The sequence below is a fragment of the Idiotropiscis lumnitzeri genome, chromosome 10, assembly GCF_059441095.1.
Source record: "Idiotropiscis lumnitzeri isolate Australia: NSW breed Sydney's pygmy pipehorse chromosome 10, RoL_Ilum_1.0, whole genome shotgun sequence".
NCBI lineage: Eukaryota > Metazoa > Chordata > Actinopteri > Syngnathiformes > Syngnathidae > Idiotropiscis > Idiotropiscis lumnitzeri.
The window spans coordinates 4,449,655-4,476,206 of record NC_142400.1 but is presented as its reverse complement, the minus strand read 5'-3'; the positions used below and the strand labels follow the sequence as shown (position 1 = coordinate 4,476,206).

The 26,552-nt window shown below is 43.0% G+C and overlaps 2 protein-coding genes across 8 annotated transcripts; both read right to left on the bottom strand.

The window, feature by feature from the left end:
• Positions 1-151: 151 nt before the first annotated feature.
• On the bottom strand, positions 152-9,841 carry dbpb (D site albumin promoter binding protein b). 3 transcript variants are annotated; one of them, XM_088306591.1, is made up of 5 exons: positions 8,866-9,841; positions 8,411-8,751; positions 6,663-7,112; positions 3,143-3,408; positions 152-2,352 (listed from the first exon to the last, which is right to left on the bottom strand). In XM_088306591.1, exons 2-5 carry the CDS (start codon positions 8,598-8,600, stop codon positions 2,137-2,139), a joined length of 1,122 nt encoding a protein of 373 aa, XP_088162717.1. In that variant the 5' UTR covers positions 8,601-8,751; positions 8,866-9,841; the 3' UTR covers positions 152-2,136. The 3 variants fall into 3 exon arrangements, with proteins under 3 accessions (XP_088162717.1, XP_088162718.1, XP_088162719.1); XM_088306592.1 differs by having other exon boundaries at positions 8,411-8,607; XM_088306593.1 differs by having other exon boundaries at positions 8,411-8,554; positions 8,866-9,839.
• Positions 9,842-12,617: 2,776 nt separating this feature from the next.
• On the bottom strand, positions 12,618-21,146 carry LOC148328706 (uncharacterized). Of its 5 annotated transcripts, none has more exons than XM_088306672.1 (4): positions 20,738-21,146; positions 20,240-20,365; positions 19,543-19,591; positions 12,618-17,905 (listed from the first exon to the last, which is right to left on the bottom strand). In XM_088306672.1, the coding sequence occupies exon 4, from the start codon at positions 17,478-17,480 to the stop codon at positions 12,816-12,818; it is 4,665 nt and encodes a 1,554-aa protein (XP_088162798.1). In that variant the 5' UTR covers positions 17,481-17,905; positions 19,543-19,591; positions 20,240-20,365; positions 20,738-21,146; the 3' UTR covers positions 12,618-12,815. The 5 variants fall into 5 exon arrangements, with proteins under 5 accessions (XP_088162798.1, XP_088162800.1, XP_088162796.1 ...); XM_088306674.1 differs by having other exon boundaries at positions 12,618-15,154; positions 17,264-17,905; positions 19,543-20,365; positions 20,738-21,137; XM_088306670.1 differs by lacking the exon at positions 19,543-19,591 and having other exon boundaries at positions 20,225-20,365.
• Positions 21,147-26,552: the final 5,406 nt, after the last annotated feature.

Sequence of the window (26,552 nt, the reverse complement as noted above, 5' to 3'; positions counted from 1 at the left end):
AGAAAGTTTTTTTTTTTTTTTTTACCGCGCCGAAAGTGCAAATGGGCGTCTTAAGTTTTTTTTTTTCTAAATTGTGACTTATTGTCCCAAAAATACGGACTATGCAAATAACAACAAACATGCCATAAATACAGACAAACCAGAGAGTTGGTGAATGAGAATAATCTTTTATTGGTGTAATTCTGGGGGAATCTCAACTACATCCAAAGAACCAGCACATAGTGGGTCGGATACGGCTGAGCCCACTGATGTCACAGGGTGTGGGGGGGGGGGGGCAGATGTAGTTCAATTAGAGTCACTCTAAAGATTGATCAAGCACATCTGTGAAGATATCAACAACAGTCCTGTTGGGAGAGAGCGAACAATCACATGACGCAGGTGAGAAAGGCTGAAAGAAAAGCAACCAAAGGACGACGCCGAGCAAAGTCCACCGGGTTCGTGAGGAGCTCGTCCTGGAAAGAAAGGCATGTTTTTCGGGGGGACACAATGGTGAATTCCATTCAAGCAGTAAATGTCCGTGGGCCACGTTGAGGAATACCAAAGAGTGAGAAGATCATAGTCTTTTTTTTCTTTCTTTTCGGGGTGGTCAGACACTGTATCAAGGTGCATCAAGGTGGATCATTTTCATCCAAAGGAAGAAAAACAGTCGTTAATATAGAACAACAACAATAACAGGGATAATCCTCATAATAATCATAACAAGAAGAATAATAGCAGTAATGGTGATTATTCATGATAGGGATTACAATCACACTCTGAAGTTGTCGCGCTGAACATGTTGGTACAGAGAGCTTCATGGATGCAGTACAAAGTCGAGCAAGGGGAATTATTGAACTAAAGAAAATATAGAAGTCATCTTGGCTTGAAATCTGAGACGTATCTTCATGAAATTGCGCATAATAGCAAAGGTCATTCCAACAACACTCACTGAACGACAATTTTAACTCCCCCAAAAAATTATTGGAGCTCATAGCAAAAATGTTTCCCCTTAGAAACACCTTTTTTAAAAATATTCTGAATTGTAAAAATAGTTCTACTAACAAAAATCTGTCATATAGATATATATTTTTTTTTCTTTTGAATTACCTTTGCTTGCTGATTGGCTGGGTTAAAAGCCCGTGCTCATTTTGACTTAAGTCATTCACTACCAGCCGAGTGAAAAAAAAATGGATCTTTGACGTCTTTAGCCGTCAATGGCAGTAAATGAGTTCAAGGAAAAATGAGGCTTTAAAATTATAAAGTCAAACTTTTAGTGTTAAAGTCCAGTACCATTGAGGTAAAAAAATGTGAAATGTTATAATACTACGGTTATAAAAGAAAATGGGAATGAAAGGAGTAGAAGTAGAAGCAGCATCACAACAAATTTCACCAGTGGCGTACCAGTCTGATAGAATTAGCCTGGGTAGTAAAGGAGATTCTAATTACAGAGGATTGTCTATTTAATTTAATTTCTTTAAAAAGATTCACAAATGTCTCGGCTCGGCTCTCCACAACATAAAGAAGATGAGGTGGGACTCCTGGGAGGGGGTTGGGTGGAGGTGGAGGTAAATCAAAGAAAACATAAGTGCTTGCGTTGTTTGCATAAGTAAAAATCACAAAAATGTTGAACTATACGACGTGAAGATCATTTTTGCTCTCTATATTACAATTGTTACACGCGTCCTCGCCCTCACCGCAGCGTCCCGACATTAATCAAGGAGTTCCAAAAAAAAGAAGAAACAAAAGAAAATACCCATCCATGGCTGACCCCCCCCGTTACATAAGATAGCTTTCCCCGCTAGTCATGTAGAAAATATACAAAATTATTCTCCAAATTTCTACTCTCCTTCTAATTGTTTTCTGAAGTATTATAAAAATATACAATTCTCCAATAGCAAAACCCTTAAAAGTCACATCTGTTAAATTATTCTCTCCCTCCGTCACTTTTAAGAGCTCGACAAAAACAAGACACCTGAGCTGCGGTACGCACGCTTTCCTCCTCTTCATCCTCCTAATACATTCAAAATCATCATCGTCGTCATCATCATCATCATCATCATCATGATTCCAGACTTGTCCGTCTTGTCCTCCCCCCAAAAATTCAAAGTCTTCCAAAGGAATCCAGCTTATTTCACTCGTCGTCTTCCTCCTCGTCCATCACTGGTCGGCCAGACGATTCTCGTATTTGCTCAGGGTGTTGCGGCACCGGCCCAGTTCCTTGCGCATCTCGGCCACTTCCTGTCGCAGGGCGGCGTTCTCTCGCTCCAAGTAGGCGGCCCGCACCGAAATTTGGTTCTCCTTGAGGCGTCGCGCGTCCCGGGAACGCTTTGCCGCTTCGTTGTTTTTGTATCGCCTGCTCCAGTACTTCTCGTCCTGACAAGACCACAGCAAAGGAGAGGTGTGGAGAAGATATTTAGAATGAAATAAAAACAAATATGTGAAAACACAAAAATAGGGGGACAAACTAAAATAAAGAAATCAATAAAATTGATTAAATTAAATAAAAAAAAATATTAGAAAAAAAATAAATATTTCTAGTAGGTATGAAATAAAGCAAAGAAATGCAAATGTGCAAATAAAAACACATTGATGGGTGAAAAACAAATAGAGGTAAAAAAAAATGAAACGATAAAAATAAATTTAAATTTCTAATAAAATAAATACATTCCGTCGATGAAATAAAAACATCTACTTAAATTATATTTCAATAAAATTAATAAATGACTAATTAGAACAATTTGAAAGTGAATAATACAATTAATATAGAAAATATATTAAAGAGATGGATAAAATAAATAAGAAGTTTGAGAACAATTACAAATTAAAGAATAAATTCATGCCTATACGCTATAATTAAAATAGAAGAATAAAATTATATTAATTGATTACATTTCTACAAATTAAATCAAATAATTAAACAACAAAAAAATGTGAAGTAAATTTACACACACACACTGCATAATAATATAATATATATATGATAATTTTGTATAACTAAATAGTCATAAAAAAAAAATCTGCACTCTTCCATAGTCACAGTTATATCCACCTGAGATTGTGTGCCGGTTATGTGGAAAAAAAAAAAAAAAAAAAAGACAAATGTTTCTATGGCTATTCTAAGTAATCTGTGCATGTGTGTGGCACAACGGTGCACATTGCTCACCTTCATGTTGTCAGGCACCAAGATCTTGCGTGCCTTCTTCACCATGGGCTGCGGCTTAAGCTCCTCTTCGCTGAAGGTCTGCCTGGGGTCAAAGTTCTGCTGGCCGGGCCCGTTGGACAAAACCATGTCCGACGGATCCATATCGAAAATTCCCACCCCATCCGGCCCGCCGCTCGTGGGCGTCAGCAAGGGTGGGCACGAGGACGACGGCGAGGAAGACGAGGAGGATGGCGACTCGCACGAGTCATTCATACTCGTCTGGCTCCCTGCAATCACAAGAAATTGAGACATTAGAATTATACAGTATAAGTACCTAATAAAGCGCAACTAATTAATGCGGCAATATTAGCTCTTAATCTTACGTTCACAAAAATCGCCTATTTTTTAGGCTTTTTTTTTTTTTATTAATAAATTAACACATTATGAGACATAGATTCAAACTTTAACATTGAAAAAAAGAATCGGACGATTTTTGCAGATTTTCTCACCGTTGTAAATTTAAACAAATACGAAAGGACAATGTATTCTAAGGCGGTCAAATGTTCTGCCTGTAATACATATTTTGTCATTTCACTAAATGGCCAAACATATTATTAAATGAATTGGCTGATTAATTACTGCCGTTAATTCTCCTTATTTAACTTGCCTGTGCCAGTGACGTACAGTGACAGGCAAAACAATTAAATGCTCTTCCACTAGAGGGCAGCAGGTACAATTAACTAGTGTATTAACGTGTACTTCTTGTGTGTAAATTAATTTGTTTGGGTTCTTGTGTAAAACATGTTTTTCGGCTCATAAAGATTAGTAAACAAATGCAGTATTACATAAAAATGTCCACCAGGGGGGGGATTTCCATGTATCATAAATGTCATTCCAGCTTTCTTAACTGCATACCATCTATAAACCATCGGCGACATGAATAATCTATTACACAAGAAATACTTCTATGACTACTTTATCAATCAAACTATTGTCAAATTCACAACAGAGCGATCTCAACATGGAAAATTTTATGTCACGTGCAAGCCCTCCCCTTGAAAGCAGTTGAATGAAGTGGGGCAACCGATTTGTCTTTTTTTTACCGAACGCTCCAGCTGGCTTGAAGGTGTGATGTACCTTCAGCACCAGTCACACAAAGTCCCGTGCGCACGCAACATGTGGAGGGCGTTTGTCATGGACGTGGGACCAAAATAGAGTTGGGAATCGATATTAGCTAGGTTGGGGCTACGACGCTATTGCTGTGGTATTGACAGGGCATGCGAAGAAACGAGATGACCATATGGCCATGTCAAAGCAGCAGCAGAGTTTCAGATGAATATTGAACTGTTTGGATGACAATGAAAGCCAAGTCTGTGTCGTTTTTTTAAAAAAAAAAAATTTTTTTTTTCAAACAAGGCAGGGTGAGCATGCTATGGCTCACGGGCCAAAGGTGTTTTTTCTACGGCCCATCAAATACTTCTAAGGACGTGGCTGCGAAAAAAATCAAATCGGCAAGTCATCGACGCATTGTATTTTGTTGTTGCTCAAGGAAAATTCCAAAAAGCTCAGCGGTATTGATGAAACACAAATGATGCCTGCAGGGTGACCAAAAAGAAAGGAAAATAGTCCTCAAAGCGCCCGAAAACTTGAAGGTGAAAACGCATCAAGATCAAAACTTTTGGTTGCACAAGATTAAAAAGTGGTCATTTTGTACTCTTCTCTTAGAAAATATGTTTGTGACCAAATTAAGTAAATCCAAACGATTTTGCTTTCTACACTTTTTTTTTTTTTTTTTTGCGATTGTGTTGTTGTCCAATCTGACGGTACAAGTTAATCGATTAATCGACAACTAATCAATTAGCACAACAAATATTTTGATAATCAATTCATCCTTTTGACTTTTAATGAAAATTCTCCAAATCCTCGGAATCTCATCTTTCAAAATTAAATATTCTCAGCTGACCCAAGTCCTCCAGGAAAACAAACTACTGATCTTTGTTTTCATTTAAAACACAAAATTTTCAATCATCTGTTTTTACTTTGGAGATTCAACGAGGAACATTCTTGCCTATTTTCGGACATGTGACGAAGTTAACCAGTATCTTTATGATAATCAATATATGTGAGTGACAATTTGAAATAATGTCCAGTTTTTAAATAAAAGGATAGCAAATAATTATCCAAGTCACCAATTTCGGCAGAGTCACACTTTCCCACAATCAACCGCTTGCGAGAACTTCGGTATGCATCACGCCTTACTTGTTTTTTTTTTTTTGTTTGTTTACTGGCTTGCACTTGTCGGTTGCAGCCACCTGCTGCTGGAGCGTTCTGCTGGAATGTGCAAAGCTCTATCCACAGGCCTCCAAAGTGGAACATCTTTCCCAGCTGGAACCCCCCCACCCCCAGTTCAGATTCATGCTCGAATAAACCAATTTGTCCTTGAGGGAGAACGGGTTCGCTTTAAGCGATATGTTAGATTTCATCCGTCTGTTTTGACGTTAACACGTTCGGCTCGCTCACGAAACAGGCCGAGGAACCATATTTGGGAACGTGACAAAATGGATGCCGCGCGACTTGTGGAAGGCATGTGACTTCCCTCGGCCAATCAGGGAAGAAATTTAATGATAATAATGAAGGCATCCAATGGAATTATTTTAAAAACGGCCAAATTCATTTTAAATAGCAGTCTACGAGTGCGGTATGAAGGATTTAAAGATAATGTGATTAATTCACTTTGTGTCTCAGCAACGTCGATATTTTCTGGCATTATTCATTGGCGATCAGATGTCCAGAGTTTCCAGCAGCAGCCGTCTTCCTGTAGCCCAGCGCGTCCCTCCCCCGTGCGAGCTCCACCTCCATGTGTACCGGCCCGCCTCTAGTTCTCTCACTCCAGCAGATTCAGGCAGCCTCGGCACGTGTAGCGACGCGTGCACATGGCCGTGGCGTGTGAAGTGAGGGGAGATTTAAAGACACGCAATCATAAACACTCCACGCGCTGCTCTCTCTCTCTCTCGTGCTGTCTCGTTTCCAGAAACGCTTTTGACCTCACTCGCCTCCCATGACGGTGAATATTAATAATTGGCCTGGGCTGAACACTGATCGTGTTCTGACACCGGGGAACATTGATCACATGTAAAATACTGACGCTGACTCATAATACTTCAATCCCGTGGTGTGTTTTCCTCCCTCGAATGCCACATATCTCATCTCCTCTGAGGCTGAAAGGACCAGACTTGAACCCCGGGGGGAATTTCAGGCATTGTTTCAATCCTCAAGTCTATTTCTAAGCGCTTATAACCTCCCCGCCCCCCCGTGACAGTATCTCGGGCCTTCGCTTTGATTCCACAGGACAGAAAAGTGCTTTGTCACCGTGGTATCGTCTTTTAAAATCCCCTCACTAGCCTGTGGGAACATTACACGCATCACATAGCCTACACTGCATTTCGAGTGAACTGCACGATCCGCAATTTCAGGAGACAATTTGTCAGCAACGAGCGGCCGCCGGTTCGTGAGGCTTCTCGGGTCGTGTCAGTGAACTCACCGTGAAGACAGTCGTTTCCGCCGGTCAGGCTCGGAGGCTGCGCCACCTCCAACCCAAGCAAGGACGGCGAGGATGAAGATGAGGGTGATGAAGATGAAGAGCCAGGCGGGGACGGGGGCGGTAGGCACTGGGAGCTCTGGTTGGGCACGGCCGACTGGGAGCTCTGAGAGGGGATCTGGGCCGAACTGGAGCTGTTGTTGCTGTGCATGCTGCCCATTCCGTTTTCGGTCAGAAACTCTTCTAAGTCCATGTACTGCAGCTGGAAGAGGCCGCCGTCCGCCGGGAGTGTGCGATCCCACAAGAGAGGGCCCAGGAACTGGTTGAAATTGCCGCCGGTACTTCCGCCATTGCATCCGTTGCTGCCGCCGCTGCCGCCTCCTATTCCGGACGTGTTCCTCATGGAACAAACTCCCATCGAGTCTTCGTCCAGGTCCATTGATCGCTCTTTGTCTAACAAACAAACGAAGAATTTTAATCTTTTGGCAAAAAACAAAAAAAAAACATTTGTATTGTGTCATTTCACTTTTAATCTTAGGCCGACCTTTTATGAGAATGTTGGCACTTGGGCGGTATCTGAAAAAGTGCCGCCTTTCTACCATTGACTTTTCCAACTTGGGAACACTCTTGCTAAGCTAACACCTTAGAGCCCACCAATTAGCCTTTTGGGGTCTTTTTGACTGTATTTTGAGGGACAGATATGGAGCCTTGTGTCTCATTTTTACCAAATAGTAGAGTTTGGCTCAAAATGTTTTTTTTTGTGCACTTTTAATGGTTCCTGTTGTCAAAATTGCTAAGCTAACAGTCACCAAACAATTCAGCCCATAGATTATATATTTTAGGGCAGCTATGGAGACTTAAATCCTGTTTCCACTAGGCAGTATGTTTTGGTTCTGTTCTGCTTGTTTGGTTCCTATTGTCAAAGTTGTAAAGGTAAGAGTCACTTTGGAGCTCAAGAGTTAGGGTCGATGAGAATTATAGTTTGAGGGATAGTATTGGAGCCTTAAGGACCATTACCACAAAATACAGTTTGGTATGCTACACTTTTTTGGGGGGGTTCGTAAAAGTAACAGAGCCCAACAATTTGACAGGAGGTACTAAATTGTATTTTGAGGGATATAAACCGGATCTTTTGAGTACCGTTTTCCACCAAGCGGCCGAGTTTTTTCGGTTCCAAAGTCCAAGTAGTAAAGGGAAACTAATAACGTGTGACGTATCGTCAGACCAGGGTTCACCATTCTGGATCGCACCAAAATGAACCAAATCGAAGTGAACCACGATCAGTGAAAACGTGGCTTCTACTGCTCATCTAATTCTAACACTAAGATTCGCTTCTACACAAACTCCTTCATATGCCCCCCCCCCCACCCCCTCGCCACCACCCACCTCGCACAAGCACACAACTCACAGATGGATCAGATGGCAACAGAATGGCAGTATTAATACGAGAGCCAGCACCAGTTATTTATCGTGGCGTATATGCAGTACGCATACTCGTGATCTTATCTCGCTACGGCATGAGCTCAGAATGCAAGTGAGCCTTGACTTTAAACACACATTGTAGTCTGGATACTAATTGGCAAGTGATTATAATCCAAGCGAGGGGGCATTATAATATGTGACGATGCATCGAGCAAGAATTATGGTGGATTAATAATCCGGATTTGTTGTGAAAGCGTGGCATCAGGTGGAACTGTGATTTATTTGTGGAAATCGGGGTCACGTGGTGCACAACATAAACAAGAGCCCACCTTTGAGATCACAGGGACTTCTCAAGCGCTGGTCCCCCTTCATGGGATGCTGCAGGAGGGATTTGAGTCCCGCCATGGAGTTGAGGTGCCCCCCGGTGAGGGAAACCGCCGGCTGGGTACAACTCCCAAATTGTGGGCTGGCACCTGCGGGCAGGTCCGGGGTGGGGAGCTGTGTGAGCTGCCTGGACATCCTGGGCCTTACAGGAGGGGGAGGGGGAGGGGGTATTTTGGGGGAGTCACGGAGAGACACCTGTGAGGTGGAGGTGGGTGGAGGGGGGGGGTGTACTTGGAAGGGGCGAGGAAAGATGACCACAGGGAGCTACCAATAGGAGTTTGGATGACTGTACATACAGGGAGGGGGGGGGGAGAGAGGAGGAGGGGTTGTTTATAGTGCTGCCACAGTAAAGAATTACAATATCGAGTATAGTATTAACAGCACATGCAGCATTTATTACCTTATTTCGATGAGATGACAAGCAACCTCCCTTTATCTCCTTGCAGGATTGTTAGCCTCGAAGTATTCCATTGCACTCCTCAAGGGGGGAATCCAAGTTGTTATTCTCGGTGCAGTGTGGGAGGATCAGCTGAGTGGAAAAAATCTCACCAAATATAGTGGTGTGAGGAAAAAAAATAAAATGCAATGCGTGAAATTGCAACAGAAAAACGGAAAAACGATATCCAGTTGTTTAAAAAAATGGAGCAATGAATCTTGTTGAAAAGTCCCCAAAAGAAAGTGTGGATCGATGTTTTGGGGAGAGCAGAAAAAAAAATAGATGAAAAATCGACGAGTGTCGGTGTTGTTCAAATGACAAGTTGATGTTTCTTCTCTCTGGGCTCGCGCTCACTTGTCCGTCGCGTGGAAGTGGGAGGAGGGACCCAACGGTGGTGGGAGTGGGTGTCGGGAGGGGGGTCGTTTCCTCCTTCTCTGTCTGTACTCTTTCTCATGTGCACCCGATGGCTCCAGTCACGGGCACAGTGTGTGTGTTGTGTGTGTGTGAAGCCGTCGTCCTCCTCTTCGAGCTCAGATGGAACAGACACGGGCGGCTTACGTGACGTCAAACGTCGCGGTATAAGCCCGGAGAGGGTTGGCCAAAACTCTTGACTGATCCCCTCCGAGCTTGCGCCATTATTTATGAGCAACGCCCACTCTCGTGCCACACCTCGAGGAGAGATGGCTGCTGTCACTTGTTCTTGTTTGTTTACTTCGCGGAAATAACACTGACAGTGTTAGCATACCCGCTAACGTGACCGGGCCCTTTAAGGCGACCTAAGCGTACCACTAAATTGTCAACTCGCCATCTTTACGTTCGTATTCTGAATGCGTGGTAGTATGCGTTTTAGAATTCCCTCCTGAATAGTAATCCAATGAAAACGTGAGTGTGCAGATTTTTTTTCCCACGTTGCCTCCCGCTGTACTGTACAAAAGCGCCACGGCTCACGTGTACCGAGCACGCGGAGACGAGCTTGTCCGCTCGCGGCTGTCGCTCTGATTGGCTGAGAGCTCGCAGTGTGCGAGCTCCCCTATTGGCCAGAAGTAGGTCGTCCAGTCCCGCCCACTCGGATTCCCTCCGTGCATGCTAGTGCCGCGTGAGAACGAGTTGGAAGGAGGAAAAACGGCACGAGGGCGGCCCAGCTCGATCCACTGTACCCGAGCACATGTAAAACAGCGCGCCACAGGAATCCAACTCAGTACGGCCCACAGACGGATGTGCTCGAGTTGACAAGTAAACAGTTGACAGGCCTCTGAGACACCGTTGGAGGGTGAATCATTTACAAGCGTGAGCACACACGTGACTTTGTATTCCTTAAATTTAACCACGATGTGAACTGAGAAAGGGATGGGTCGATTCGACATAGATTGTTGAAGTCATATCTTTGAAAATTAAATTCATAGCATTTTTTTACGTGAACTTGTGTCGAACGTTTAGACCTTTTCATAAGGACGAGCCTCAAGCCTTTAATTTTTTTTGGGGGGGGGCCCCCCCTCCCCTCCCCTCCCACAATCGTCACCTTTGCTTCGCTGACTGCTACCAAGTATTACGAAACTGTACATCAGATTCTGATGTGTGAGGCTTTGAATTACCTTGTGTTAACGTCAATATTGGAAGTTTTACTTCTTCCTACTCCAATTTCATATTAGGTCTTCAAAACAATCTGCTTCTTACAATATGGTTCCAGAAAATCCTCATATTATTTATGATCCCCCAAGTAGCTTGCTTATATGCCTTAGGCGTGCCCTGTTCATTAAAATTAAGTAAACTTTGAACTCCTCCAGGAGGGACTCCTTTCAACATTTATTTAGACTTGATTTTACAAGTCAATTACATGTCAAGATTTCAAACCCTTCGACATGACGTTAAACACTTGACCAAGAAGCGTGCCAATCAAAGTCCGTACGGAACCCCAAACAGGCAAAAGAAGTTTGGCTTACTCCTGCTCAACTACTACCGATACAAGTGTAAGGGGGATGTTTGTGACACCTCGTTCAATTGGAAAAAAATCTTCTTTTTTTTTTTGTTTAGGGTTGCTTATTGGCCAGTGGGCCCCAATCGGTTCGTTTGCCTTTGCCCCTGGCTACCCCATTTTTCTCATAATCAAGCCTCAAGACAGATATCTTGAGGCTTGATTATGAGAAAAATGTAGATACACGGGTTATGTACCTCCTGACAAAAGGAAAACATTTGATTGTTCTGTCACTTAAGAGTCCCTGGTATAGATATAGTGAATTAACCTTCAGACTAATTATGATAAATCAAATTAATTTCCCAAAGCACACCTGATGATCTCTTAGATACAGTAATGGTTAGGACTCAGATTTAGATCTATCATTACGACTTCTTTTTAGCATTCCCCAAATTGGTGTAGTCCACTGGGACTATCCTCTGCGTTTTGGTTTAGATATAGGTCAACTGGTCACAGCTCCTGACAGACGAAAAGCATACATCCTCCCTCTGTTCAATTTTAAGGGGGAAACCACAGAATTCACAGCCTGGCAGCATTATCTCCTGTCACAGTGCAAGTCCATGTGACTTGGATGGCAAAGCCACACTGGAGCATGGGAACCGTAGTCCTGAGTCAAATACTGACACCTAGTGGTGGAACAATGACACTGAGTGGATTTAGGCCAAATCGAAAGTCATTCCATTTTCTATATAGCACATTCCGTAAACTGTCAAGATATACATATAAACACATCAGATAACATATTTTAAAATAAATTTTATCAGGGTGTATATTAGTTTTGAGTCCTGTATTGTTTTCTGTATGGCTTTGATCAAGAACGGAACACCAATTATTACACTCAAGGTTTATTCATTTCAAATATAATCAACTACTGGCTTTTCAGTAAATAAAGTGATAGAAATCTACTAAAACTATATTTTTTTTCTTTAGAAGAAAAACAAGGTGTGAAACAGGCATGGGCATTTCATGTGAGGAAATTAACATCTTTCTTTAGAAGAAAACAAAGAAAAAAAAATCATGACAGTACGATTATGATTGCAACTCGGCACACACTAAAAAGTTGAGGTTCAGTCTAAGATCGGTATGACGATGGTTACATACATAAATACATGGAATATTATATTTGCTTGGAGAATAGGTCCTTGTTTTAAACACAATGTGAAGCACTGTAGAAATCATCACTGCTAAAAAGAGCATTACAAATAACATGAGACAAACGTGTTACAGTTCACTTATTTACCTTGTGTTCTATCCCTTGGTATAAAAGCTAAGAAAAATTTGAATTAAATGAAGCGACCCAAAAAAAAAAAAAAAGGCAAGGCTTTTTTGTAAGTTTCTTCATTTTGGCAGGAGAGAGACCCTCTATACTAATTACCATAAACATGTTTTATCTATATGTGATTATAATCACTAGGGTGTATATCAAATTTACACTACAAACTTCTGGGATATACTTGAATAAGCCATCACATATCACCTCAGCAAAAAACTTGACCAGAGAACAAACATGCACTGACAAACTATCGACAAATGTCTTAATCCCGAAGTCCCTATTCCTAATAAAAGCACTTTACATGTTTAAAAAAAAAAATAAATAATCGTCAGAGGTGCTACATGAACCATACAAAGAACACAGCAGAGACACAGTTTATCATACAGCAAAAAGGTGTGTAGCAAGGATGCTAGTTAGAATACGAGGAGAGATACATGTGCAGGTAACTAAACTTGCCTCGTGGCTGCACAGTGTCAATGCACTTAAGGGGGTTAGTGATCCTATGAAAACAGTCACTTTTTTTTTTTTTTTTTTGAAAGACATTCCAAAAGAATCTGGAAGCATTTCAGGTGATTTAATAGGATGCTTTACAGTAGTTGTTACCACACTCAGTCCTAAACTTTTCAAGTCCCTTTGTTATCAAGTTATCACAATCGGGTAGCAGGATGCTCAGTATCGATATGATCCCAGTAGATGGTACGGCATGTCGGCCGGACCATCTCGGCTCGGTCTTTCTCCCGGTCTCTTTAATAGCGTTGGCTTCTTAGCATCGCCTTGCCGCGCTCCCTTAGCCGTGCGGCTGCAGGAAGCCTTGTGCCTTTTGAGGAGTACAGCGTTCCAGAAGCGAGCGGAGCAGCACTGGCACGAGAAGGTCCCTCTGGCGCGATGAGAAGCCCGATGGACAAAAGCTGCCATGGGCCTCTGAGATTGCTTCCCACATACACTGCATTGAAGTCGCTCTCGAGTGGTTTTGGCTTTTCGTGGGTGTCTAATTGCCATGTGGACTAGCAGCCCCGCTTTGCGGGAAAACACTGAACTGGGGCATATCGGACAGCCAAAACGCTTGACAGGAACTTTTAAGGATGACAGGATCTGAACTTTGACACCCCCAGTGTTGACGAGTTTATACCCACCGCCGCCAGATCCTTCTCCCCGCCTAATTGTCAAACGGAGAGAGCCTTGCTTTTTGTTTGACTGCCCTCTTACTGTACAACTTAGCTTTCTCTTCTTGTGGACGCCATCAAATCTGACTAAGTCTTGGGACTCGTACTTATTTCCCTGCCAATCTCTCCTATCGGACTTTTTTTTTTTCTTCTTGTGTCGTCTGATCTCATCGTGCGGCAACTGGTTGCTGCAGTCGAGGTGTTGTTGGGGCTGGGCACCTGACTGATGATGAGGATGAAGGTGGGGGTGATGATGATGATGATGTAGATGGTGATGTTCGGCGGAGGGCAGTTCCGTAAGGGGCTGGAACGGAGCCGTGGTGTGTAGAGTACGGCTGCGGGATCCGGCTGGATATATGTGCTCTCCTTTCACCCCGGCTGGGGAGTGCGGGTGGTGGGGGGGCATGATTGTAGAATTGGGGGGCAGAGGCTGCGAGTAAGACTGGGCACTGGAGGCTGAAGACTGGGCCGCCGCAGCATCGTAAAAGAGCGGAGAATAACCAGCGGGTGGCTGCGGCGGTGCCTGTTGGTGGCCATGAGTGACGGCGTTAAGACTCGGAGCCCCGTGGCTGTCGGTAGACGGCGCCATCTGCAGCAGCGCATTGGTGGCCGCCTCGCTCTCTGACGTCGACTGGTTCACGTCACTCCCTCCCCTGGTGTCTCCGGACCCACCGCTGCCTTCTTGAGGGTTTGACGGATCGCTGCGGGTGATTCCGTGCTGGGACTGCCTGTGTCGGGTAAGGCTGTTTGAGTAAGCGAAGGCTTTGCCGCACACCTCGCAGCAAAAATGCTTTTCGCCCCCACCTTCATGAACCGTCTGGTGATGAGCCGTCAGGTGGAAGTGATGGCGGAACGACTTCCAGCATATCGCGCAGGTGTAAAGACGAGGAGGCGGAGGCTGTGAATGCGGCTGGGTATCTTGAGGCTTGACATCTTGAGGGTAGGAGTAATAGGAGGAGGTGCTTGGTACTTGGTTCTGGCTCCCGTCTTGGGTCACACTGCATTGAGGGTTTGGATTAAAGCTGTTCATGTTCTCTGGAGCTGGTGTCGTGGGCACCTCTTCAATCTCCCCCTTCTGGTGAAGTTTGCTGTGCCTCCTGAGACTCTGGGAGTAACCAAACTCTTTCCCACAGATGCTGCATTTGTAATTCTTCGCCCCGGAGTGAACTGTTTGGTGCTTGCTAAGGTGGAAAGCCTCCCGAAAATACTTTCCGCAAACGGTGCAGTGATGAGGCTTTTCGCCGGTATGTATGCGGTCGTGCCTGCGCAGAGTCTCGCGACGTGCAAAACCCTTGCCGCAGACACTGCAGAGATGAGTGCGTGGGAGCCCGCTGGTTCCCATTCTCGGAGTGTACTGCCTACGTTTAGGGGGCTGCCCATCGGCCGACGGATCTTTCTTGGCTCTGGGCTTGCGGGGACGTTTGGGCTTAGCGGTGGGATTCTGTGGATTGTTGCTCAACGCCTCCTGGTTGCCACCGCCGCGGAAATTCTTGTCCATGCCAGATGTTGACGGTGAGCCCAGAGGGCCTAGACCGAGACCACCGAGTAGACCTCCTATGATGTCGCCCCTGTCATCTCTATTTCCAGTTGCTGCAGTGATGGCAGAGATTGCATTATTGACGGAGCTAGTGACATCATCCTCCGAGTCATCGAGTAGCGAGGAGAGGGGCAGGTGGGGCTGCTGCTGCGGATGATGGTGCTGGTTGTGGCTCTGAGAGTGCGGATGCAGGGTTGGGGCCAGGGGCGCCTTTCTCAGAGCTGGGCCGGCCATCCCACTTCCACAGGGGGAGGCACCAGAGTAGCATGGAGATGGATTACCTTGAGAACGGTGGTCTTCATGGTAGCCTGTGTAACGATTCCGAGAGTAGTCAGTGGGGTATTTAGCATCTGTTCTGTCCCTGTCATTTGAATTCCCTCCCCTTGCAGACTGAAACAGATCACATCCTAACCCTGATTTTTGTTCTCCTTCCCCAACAATGATTACACCCTCCTTCTCCTCCGTTTTCCCATAAATCACCCCCCTATTGCTCGGATAAGTTCCCCCTCCTCCGTTACCTCCCCCTATTCTGTCCTCACCATCGCTTCCTGTCTTGCTGCCTCGTTGTTTGGGTCCCCTACCTGGCTTGCCGCAGGTGCCTGAGGCAGCATGGTTGAGGAGAGAGGTGCTCTCGCGGAAGGCACGACCACAGGCAGGACATCGGAATGGCTTTTCCTCATGTATCTTCTCATGCCGTGTCAGTGACTCTCTACGATTAAAAGCCCGAGAGCAGGTGGAGCAGCCATATGGGCGGGCTGAAGAGTGCAGGACACCGTGTTGCAGGAGGTGTCCCTTTTTCTTAAAGCCTTTACCACAATCGGGGCAATGAAATATTTTGTCTGGGCTAGGGCAACAATTGGACAAGGGCTGGGGCGTTTCTTGGGTCGAATGGGGGAGGCTCGGGTCTGACTGACTTTTAATGTGAACGGGATTTGGGCCGGTAGTGGTCGATTTGCTAGTGCCAGCTGCAGTTGGCTCATGCATACGCATATGCCTGCGAAGGCTTGAAAGGTGAGGGAAGCTTTTGCCACACTCTCCGCAGCTATAAATTGACTCTGTATCAGACTCTGTGGCGTTAGCTTGTATTGAGCTCAAGTTATCAGATTTGGAAAGGTGAGACTCGTTAGTAACCAGTACTGAGGCAGCAGAGGAAGAGGGAGCAGAGGAGGAGGAAGAAGAAACTACGGATGAGGATGAAGATGATGAAGCAAGCAGGGATGACGGGTCTCCACCCAGATTTGGCAAGCCAACCCCACTTCCAATTAAAGCTGGGGGCTGGCTATGACTATGCGCGCCATTGCTACTACCAGCGCTAGGATTACTGTGGCTACTGGGGCCGTTACTAGTGCTTTCTGATTTTCTCTGGGGCAAATAGCCAGCCATCGCTTTCTTCCTCCTACTGCTACTCGTGCTGCTACTACTACTACTACCACTACCACCAACACCACCACCGGTTCCACTACCCGTGCTTTCCACTTTACTATCATCCTTAGACAAGGACAAGTGAAGTGGCAAGGGAAGCGGCAAACCCGCTTCCTGCTGCATCAGTGAAGCTATCTGATTTGACGAGAGGACAGGGATGCCTTGAAAGTCAAAGCCGCCCAGAGACGAGGGCTGGGACCCGGGGTGGAGCGGGTGGTGTGGATGAGAATGAGAGTGAGGATGAGATAGGGTGTGAGGCGGAAGCTGTTGCTGCTGGGGGGGCTGCTGCGGAGCCTGCTGTGATTGCGAAGCGGAGTGGCTATGCGAGTGAGAGGAATGCAGTGCGGGAGGCGGAGCCAGGCTAGTACTAGGCTCCCCACCGGTCTGACTTAAACCAAGCCCTAAATGGTTATGGCTACCCTGTTGAACGAGAAACTGCTCTAAACTAGCGTTAGCAGGCACCCCAGAAAGGAAATACTGATTAGCAGCTAGCATGCAACTAAACTGTTGGTGAAGGCTCCGTGCATCAGACTGGGCCCCAACCAACTGGTGTCCCAACGAGCTGACTGCACTGCTGCTAGAGGGGTTGTTAGAGGTGGCCACAGAGGTTGAAGGGGAAGGGGAGGACGAGGAGGGGCCAGATGATGCTTGGGGGACAGAGAGGCCGGGATGCAGAGGAGGTGGGGGTGGAGGTGCGGATGTTACTAATCCTCCTAAGCCCCCAGCACTCACACTACTGCTACTTCCTCCGGCAAAGTGCTCAAAGCGACCTACGCCTGGGTGTAACTGCTCCTGCGCTAGTGCTGCCTCAGACGGGTGGAAAGAGCGCAGGAACTGTGGATAGCCTGAAGAATGGCTTGAGCTGCTGCTGCTGCTGCTCATCTTGCTTGACTTTGAACGAGAGCTCTGAGATGCCGAAGGCTGCTGTTGTAAAGGTGGGGGAGGAGGGGCACTCATCTTGGCAAAAATGGAGGCAGAATCAGAAAAGGCGTTACCTCTTGACCCCTGCAGGGGGCCCAAGCCAAGTCCAGACAGAAGAGCTCCAGACGACTCAGCTTGCTGTTGCTGCTGCTGCTGTAGTTGGTGCTGGTGGAGTTGCACTTGCTGCTGATGCTGCAGTTGTCGGTCTAAACCGAGGCCTTTAAACTGGTGGGCCTGGTGCCCACTTAACATCTCTATAATGTCCAAATTGTATTTTCCAAACTGGAACATTTCCCTCTCACATGCACATGGGGTGTGCAACGCCAAAGCTCCAGTGCTAGGTGCAGCAACAAGAGTTCCAAGGCAAGAGTTGTAAAATACAAAAAAAAAAAGAGCCTAAAAGACGCTTCTGTCCAGAAACTCGCGAATGTCAGTTAAAAGTTTCTTATCTGGACTGTACAAAATCAGCTGTTGGTACTCGCAATCATCCACTGCTCACAATTTACTTCCAAAAGCAGTGGAGTAGCTGGGAAGCTCAAAATCATTAAAAAAAAAAAAAAAAAGTGTGTTCCGTCTAATTTGAAAATTGCTTAGAATAACTTATAGCAAAGCAGTTCAATAGACTTCCTCTTGTTTCCTTTGTGAGTTACTGCATTGATATTTTCCTTGAGCTAAGTGAGACTCCTCATCTGTGTTCAGCCAAGAAGACCCTGACGCTGAAAAAAAACACAAAGTTAAAGAAAAATACATGTCATAGAAGGAAGTCATATCTTCCATCACTGACCGACATTTTCATAACACCAATTTGAGGATTCAGTTATGTTTATTTTTTATGCTTTAACTTGCAAATTCTTCACAGATGGTAGCCAGGGGTGGTTGATTATATAACTGAATATTAAAAAAATCAAATAAAAAAATAATAATAGTTTTGCTCATCCAATTTTCAACTATTTGTGGAATAACGGCCGATTTGGGTCAACAAAGTATCAAGATTTATAAATAGAATACACATCACATGGGGCATTTTTATAATTTGGTTTTGCAAAATTTACTTCTTTAGCCACTTCCGATTAGTAACCATAATGAACATTTGAGATTTTACAACAACTTACCCTGAAGTGGTTCTGCCGGATTGGAGCACACTGACGCTAAATAAATAAATGTTCAAAATGTCTCACTTTCATTCACAGTGAGAGATTATAAGAATAAAAAAAAAAATACCAGGGACATACACCAAACAATTTCATTATGACAACTTGCGCAATCTAAAAATCGAACTTTGTTCAGTGATCTATGCCAGCAACATATAGTGACTGGCAGAATGATGAAACGCTCGTCCACCAGACGGCAGAAAGCACAAAAAAAAAAAACACTTGTTGCCACTCATACGACAGAATTAATTGCGGCTTCCGGCGAATATGTCAGCTTTGTGTTCAATCAAACAGGGCCAGATTTCAAAGTATGGGAGAAAATTGAAACAAGCTCATTTGTGAATTTTTGTATGGTGGTGCGCCGTGAGGTTTTTGTAATAAAATGAGTGCCTTGGCTCAAAATAGGTTGGGAAAAACTGGTTTGACTGTGCAAGTGTCATAATGTTGTGGTCACTGAGTGTATATAAAAAAAAAAAATCTACACCCCCTGTTCAAATGCCAGTTTCTGTGATCTTAAAAAAAAAAAAAAAAAAGTTGAATCATTTTTCAAAAATGTTTCCCCTCCCACTAATGTGACCCATAACATGTACCATTCGATTGGAAAAAAAAACATTTTGTATTTAAGAAAGAAAGTACAAATAAATGAATTACTGTGGTTGCACAAGTGTGCACACCCTCTTATAACTGTGGCTGTGTTGACGGTTTACCAGTCACATTCAAAGTCAAGTTAAATGCATCAGCACACACCTAACGCAATTTGAAGAACCCCAAATCACACAACACCTTCAAGCTTTTTCTAAAAAGCAAAAGGAATGTTGGGAAAAGCCTTCTAGAATGTCTTAAATTGATTTGGGGGTTGACCAGAAGCAGGTGAAATTGTGGCAGGTGTGCGCTCAGTCTTATTTAAACTGCGTATAAATGTGATGAGTTCATTCTGAACACGGACACAATTTGCACAATTTTGCAAACAAATGATTATTTTTGGCACTCTTAACTTTTTTTTAATTCAATTGAATTGTACAGGTTATGGGTCAAATTAATGGTGTGATCTTTTTTTTTTTCAAACCACTAAAATCTGGCATTTGAAAAGCGGTGTGCAGATTTTTTTTTTTATACACACTGAGCATTATTCATCTAAACTCTACACCACTAAAAATAAATACATAAATAACCTTTGTGCTCCATCTATCTACCTTTGTTACCTCTCTAGATGATCACAATGGCGCCAGTAGTTTACAGAGGAGTGATTTACTACAGTGGGAACAGCAAAGTAGTGGGGATTACCTTAATAGCAGCCTTTCATCGCTTTTAGAGTTTTATTACTGTACAGTGATTGCAATGCGCACGGATGACAATGATGACTTTTCATTCTATTATGAAAATACAATGACAGCACCACTACTCCACTTTACTGATGAAACACTTCTTCAGTGAAGCATTGCAACATAGTAAATGTCGGTCAAAAAAACATTAAAAGATGACTCAGGCAATTATGCTATCATACTAACTATATGTACAATGAGTATTTTTTTCTCTCTTTCGCTTTAGAGATTTCTTCCTAATTATGAATACGAGTGTATGTGTAAATGTTGCTGCTGTCACATTTTAATTTCCCTCAGGCATGATTATCATCTCAAGACAAATGTAAACAAAGCAATGCGTCTGTTTTCTTCCGTTGAATTACAAATTACAAAAGAATTTAACTGGTAGTATGATGTGGAAAGTTTTGAATAAAACCATACACAAATCAATGCAAAGTAGTTTTAATGTGTTCCTCTTTGTGTTACATTTGTGAACACGTGTTTTTTTGTTTGTGTTTTTAAAGAAAAGGCAATCTGGCTGCACGCCAACCTCTCACTTTGTACGTCGTGTTTTTTTGCTCACCTCTTCACTTCTTACCGTTTCCTCCAATCGATCCTGGGGAGCTTTTGCACAACACGATCCCCCAAGTGATGAAAGAGGGAGTTATTTTATCGCAATTTGGGCCGATTCGCATTTTCGGGTAAAGCATCAATCCTGCAGCTGCTACAAAAAAAGAAAAAGCGAAGAAAAGAAGCGCACACATTAGCATCGCCCTCTCTGCACAGTGTAAACATTGGAGGCGGGTTAAAACACGCAAACTAACGACGAGTCACTTTGGGGAAGGCGCCTTTATTAAACACTATAATAAACAAGTCAGGGAAACAATATTTCCAAACTATCCTAATCACGCAGATTATATCCTTTAAACTGGCTCGATAGAGTAGAGCTGCTCTATATCCGTCAGGGGGGGGCTGCACCATGCTAACGTTAGCATAGCATAAACGTCAAAATAAAACATAAGCAGGCTACATTTGGGATGCGAACGGTCATTTTCGCCCGCCCGGAATAAATTATTCGCACATAAAATATATTTACCTAGGCGTGGAGAGAGCGAGAGACGGATGCGGCCTGTCACGCCTTCTTCTTCGAGCCGAGCTAGCTATTAGCTAACAAGCTAGCAGCTAGCAGCGACTTCCATTGCTGCGTGTGTTTTCCAGTGTTTAGCCGGAGCCATTTTCAGCACCGCCGAGCCAAAAGGCTAAAGCGAGTCCGGCCGCCCGCTTGCCCGCCTTGCGCGTCTCCCTCTTGCACGTAAAACAATCACCGACGGAAAACGCCGTCGACCTTCCGCATCCCACTCGAGCTTCGACGGGGAGCAAGGGACGGGTTTAGCGACACTATAGCCGGAGTAAAATGTTGGAATGGTGGTGGTCGCTAATTATTTTGGGGTTAAAAAAAAGTGAGTGACGTGTGCTCCCCAAACATCGGTCCTTTCCGGCCCACCTAATGTTTCCGGGTAGCAGGAGCGAGGCTGGACGGTGGACTCTTGGCTCTTTTGCCGACATACTACGGACACTTTGTTTTGTTTTGTTCCCCCTCCCCAATTTTCAATTATTTGTACACAAAATCAATGACCCACTCTAGTAAAGAAAACAAATCCTCTCGTGGTAGTGCAATAATTTCACTTTGGACTACAACCAAAATAATGTTATGCTTCAGATGTTTTTAGGAACACTCAATGGATATAAAAAGTTGACTATATTTTTGCGATATGTAAAAAAAACAAAACAAAGAATGACCATGATTAATTGAAACGTGACCTTTAACTTGAATAACTCTATTGGGGAAGAAAGGCTGATAAAGAGCACATTTTAATCAGAGACGGCTTAATGTGTCCCTTTTTGACACTTTTTTTCTATATTATATTTTTGAGATATTTCCATTTTTTGGTTCTTCAAGGGAAAGTGACGTAAGAAAATCTTTACCATATGTTCACTTTGGCGCCACTTGTCTAAATGTGTTTTTATACATCTCAGGGGCGGCCATTTTGTCACTTGCTGTCGATTGAAAATGACATCACAAATGCCAATAACTTAACGTCCAATCATGCCCATCAGGCCCTGTGACGTAATTTTCAGTTATTTTTAATCATTGTTATTATTTTTTATTTATTTATTTTTTAACTTACCCTATAAGTTTGCCCTATAAAAGCTTGCGCAATACGGATTTTTACCTTGGTGGTCCTCAGAAAGCTACGGCCACGGCATCAGAGGGATTTAATTTTTCACAGGTGTCAGTCAGGAGAAGCATCCAAAAGAATTTCCATTGCATTAAACATACAATTGAAAATGTGTTTGGTTATCTTGTTGTGTTTCTGTACCATAAAGACTACCAAAATGATCTCAAAGTATCCAACAAAGATTGTCCAAATGACAACCAGATAACCCATTTAAACTATTCCACACATTTTGCATGCATGCAGGGCGTTTTTAGAATGCAGCAACAATTGACTAAAAGCTGAATAAAAAACACAAATTCACCTTCTTCTCTGCCTGCTACATAGTTGAAATGGGATCTGGCCTGATTTAATAAATTCTATTCCTCTCTAATCATGATCGTACAACGTACAGCACATTTCCCAAGTATTAGAGAGATTTGTGTGCCTCTCCATCTTACATGAAATAATTATTGTATCATTTCCCTGCCTGCCTTTTATTATTCAATGGTTGTAATCACACAGATGTGAATCATCCCAGCGCTGCGTCGCTCTGAATTTTAAGAGTATTCATCATGTCTGAGTTGGGAGGATAATCAAGAAGACGGAGCGACTCTCTCTCCATCGAATGGAACTCTAATTTCATAGTCGTGAATATATCATTGAAATATTCATTTGGACACGGTTGTCTCGTGGGCCATGTCTTGAAATGAGCAAACCGATAAAAAAAAAAAATCAAACCGATAAAATTCAAACAAAGAACAGATACTTGAAAAATCTACTCAACTACAGTAACAAAGTATTTGTACTTTTTAGTTCATACCACACATTTATTTTTGTGTCATTCTGTTGAGAACTTCCATGCAAATGTGTCTGAGCAGCCCTTGAACCCCCTGGCGGTCAACTGTGCAAACTACAAGTGTAAATCCAAACATGATTTTTTTTGTCGACCAAAAAAAGCAATCTGCTTTGCTCTCTCATTCCAACTCCCAATCCAGCTCAGTGCAATAAATGCAATCATAGGAGGCCGTTTGAATATAAACTCAATTGCCTTGGTGAGAGCGCCAAGTGCGATATAACTTTATGCGGGCGAGACAGTTGTTTGAGGACTCCTTGTACTTTTCATTTCATATATCAGAAGTGGAGCTATCCACTCCCACAGGTGCTGCATAACCTTGCTGCTCCGACATTATACAACTAGTTCCATTTATGTGCATGTTCAGCCACATTTTTCCCGCTGTTCTGTATTGATTTTATTTTGTCAACTTGGGTTAAGCCTTTGTAATGTCACTTTTTTTGCGATTATGCAATATCAAATATGAATACATGACCCATAAGTAAGTCAAGTCTTTTATGTCAACGATGAAGACCGAATCATTGTAAATTCTCCTACCCCCTCAAAAAAAAAAACACACACACACACACGAAAAATGTTTCCCATCAACTTTATTATACAAATTCTCTGTAAGTCATTGTCGTATCCAAGGGGATCAATGCGTTGAACAATAACAAAAAAAGGGGGACGGGGGGACAGGTTTAAAATTAGAATCATGAAAATAAATAATTTTTTAGGCTACTGGACACCATTATTGTCCTTACAATTGTCATTTACTTTTGGCAACGCTTTGTTTGACATTTCAAGTGGCCATTAAGCATCCTCGCTCTAAATGAATTCATAATGGTTCAAAACACACACCATGTTCATTCATTTCTCTCTTGTAAAAAATAAAATAAAAAAAATAAAAAATAAAAAACAAGGTCCCTTACATTCCTGTGTATTGTTAGTTAGCTCTCACCGGTGAAAAAGATATACGGTAGCGTACCGTTGTAGCCACGCGGAAGGCCATGACAATAAGCAAGACTGCAAACGTTATGAGTTTGGCACTACACGATTCATTAAATACCAACACAGAATTTGCTTTTTAATTCTCAAATGAATGAAGATATCACTCAAAATTGTTTTCTGATTGTACTAGCTATACAAAATACATTACATTACAAATTAGATTAACCATTTAGAAAAGTGTGAGAACATGACTTTGGATGGATATGGCTTATGAGAGTTTACAGACTTTGCTACAGACCTTTTGTGGCTCTATTCAAATTTAAAAACTAAAGAAACAAACAAACCCAAAAAAAAAAAACTACGGTATTACTCTCTAATAGACCCTTCACATGTGACGTCGACACATAGTTTTGTCTTCCTCTCCGCTGCGTCGCTTGTATTCGCTAATTTAATAAGAGCTAAACAAATTAAAAACAAAAAGAACGTTGAAAATGTGACATGGACACTAAGGAAACTGAACGAGAGAACTCAAGCACACGACAGATGCTAAGATGCTAGCAGAGGCAGAATTGTTGCTAGCAGACAATCATGCTAAGCAAACCACCAGACCATTTTTTTTTTTTTTTTGTAGTTTTGATGGGTCCTATTACTGCAATGAGGCGGATTACTGAAGTTCCCCGGCGACAAATACACAGCCCGCCACTGATTGTTAGCCATTAGCTTGGTTAGCAAGCCCGTGTGCTAGCCCTTCTGTCACCGCTAGCACCTTAACATAGACACACACCGATAATCCCCGGCAAATTTAAGCACTGACTCTGAACGATTAACCAAACATCAAAATAGTTTCTCCTTAATTTCATAATCAATTATTATAATGAATTCATTGTTGCACCGTATTACTTTAGCGAATACAAAGTGTGAGTGACCAAAGAAATCACTGTGAAAAGGGTCTATTTCCCTGAAATATGCACTTGTGTTTTGTTTTGTTTTCCAGCAGATCTTCTCAGATAAAAACATGTCATAAACATCACATATGTATCATGAAATCACAGGTTTGAACCCACGAGAATCAAACAAGGGACCTTTGCTCGTTTAAAACCGCATTCCCCAAACTACTCTTTTTCGAACTTCCGCGTCAACCCCGAGCAATCGTATGAGATCAAGACGCCATAAGGCCGGTGTCTAGGCACAGTACGTACAGCTAGAAACAAGAAAATGACCTTAGAGTCCAGACGCACTAGAAATGCTTCTTAGAAGAATGGAACCAGGCATGCATCAAGGAACCACATGTATGGAACGAAATCGAACCTAATGAGAAAGCTAAAAGTTATCCAAAAAACAATAAAACACTAAAACCCCACCAAGTAAATGAACATCACATCATAAGATAATCGTTGATAATAACCATAACAATTATAATAATCATCAATAAGAACACTCCATCATATTCAGAACAACTACATTTAGCACTGCGTATAAGGAAGATTGTTCAAATGAAATTGGTGTCCTTTCATAGAGAAAAGCGAGCGGTTGAATTCCTTTTGAGGTTAACTCATTCACCACCAGCCGGGTTTAAAAAAAAAAAAAACATCTTTGACGTCTTGATCCGTCAATGGTAGTCAATGAGTTAAAAATTGAAGGAAAAAAAAAAATCCCTCCCACAAAATACAATATGAGGGCCCGGCTAGTCTATTTGTGCAAATTTCAATCTTTTGTGTTGTGACTCTTTCAAATGTGCTCCGATTGCTCTTCTATCTTTTTCTACATGAATACTCAATACGCAATGACAATATCAACACAAAATCAAGAGCATCTCATATGGACCACACGTATCACATACTACAGTGTGTAAGGATAGGATAGCCCTTAGTATTGATAAGCGTCGTTATTGATGTTTATCGGGGTTATTTTTTGTCTTTCGGTGCGTTTGAACCCCCGACTGGCGGCAGTGCGTTACGATACAGCGAGGTCTTTGCGTGGGAGGATGTTTGGAAAGGGCTTCCTGGCCGGTAACGAGTCTCCTTGCCTGTACAGAAAAAAAAGAAAATCGCTCGCGCAATCGGCGAAGCGCGTTACACAATGGTGATTGTCTGACCAGCTTCCTCTGTGGTATTTTTTTTTTTCTTTGTATCTCCATAAAATGGCTTTGAAGGACATGTTGGGTACGTGCAACCTCTGCGACATTTCTACTCGTTCTAGTCTACGTATTTGTGCTCTGTTTAAATCGATACAAAAAGAAAAGAAAAACATCTTCGGTTACATTAAAGCAAGTTGACTATTCTTGTTGCAGTGTGTATAAAAAGTCGACACACTCCTGTTCAAATGCGACATTTTTTTGTGTTTTTAAAAGGAAGGAGGAAAAGGTGAACAGCTGAACTTTAATTGGGGTTAATCAGAGGCACTTTAAAAGTGCTGACGCTCATTTAACACGAGTTTTAATTTTGAATAAAGCGGCATGCCTAATTATAAGAGGGCACGCACACTTGTGTTGTTTATTTTCATTTCCTCTCTGGAAAGAATTTTCAAAATGGAGTTATACAGGTCTCATTGATGTTGGAAGAGGTTTTGAAATGATTTCTTAAAATATATATTTTTTTATATTACAAAAAAAAATAGCATTTGAACAGGGTTGAAGTCGACTTTTAATATCCACTGGAATCATGGCTCTTGGTTATTTGGCAGCCCATTTGTTTTTGCAGTCAGGTCCTGATTTCCAACGACGGGACGCTGTCGTCTTATGATAACGTCTTTGACACGTTTGCCAGCGCAAAGCGACGACCGGTGACACTTCCTCCTCGTAGCGAAGGGTCACATGGCAAACTAGGCAACCCGGGGCGTCGGACTGGTCCGTCCGTGTCTGTCCACAGTTTGAATGCGTGCGGCGTCCTGGCGGCTTCGTCGTCCCAGAA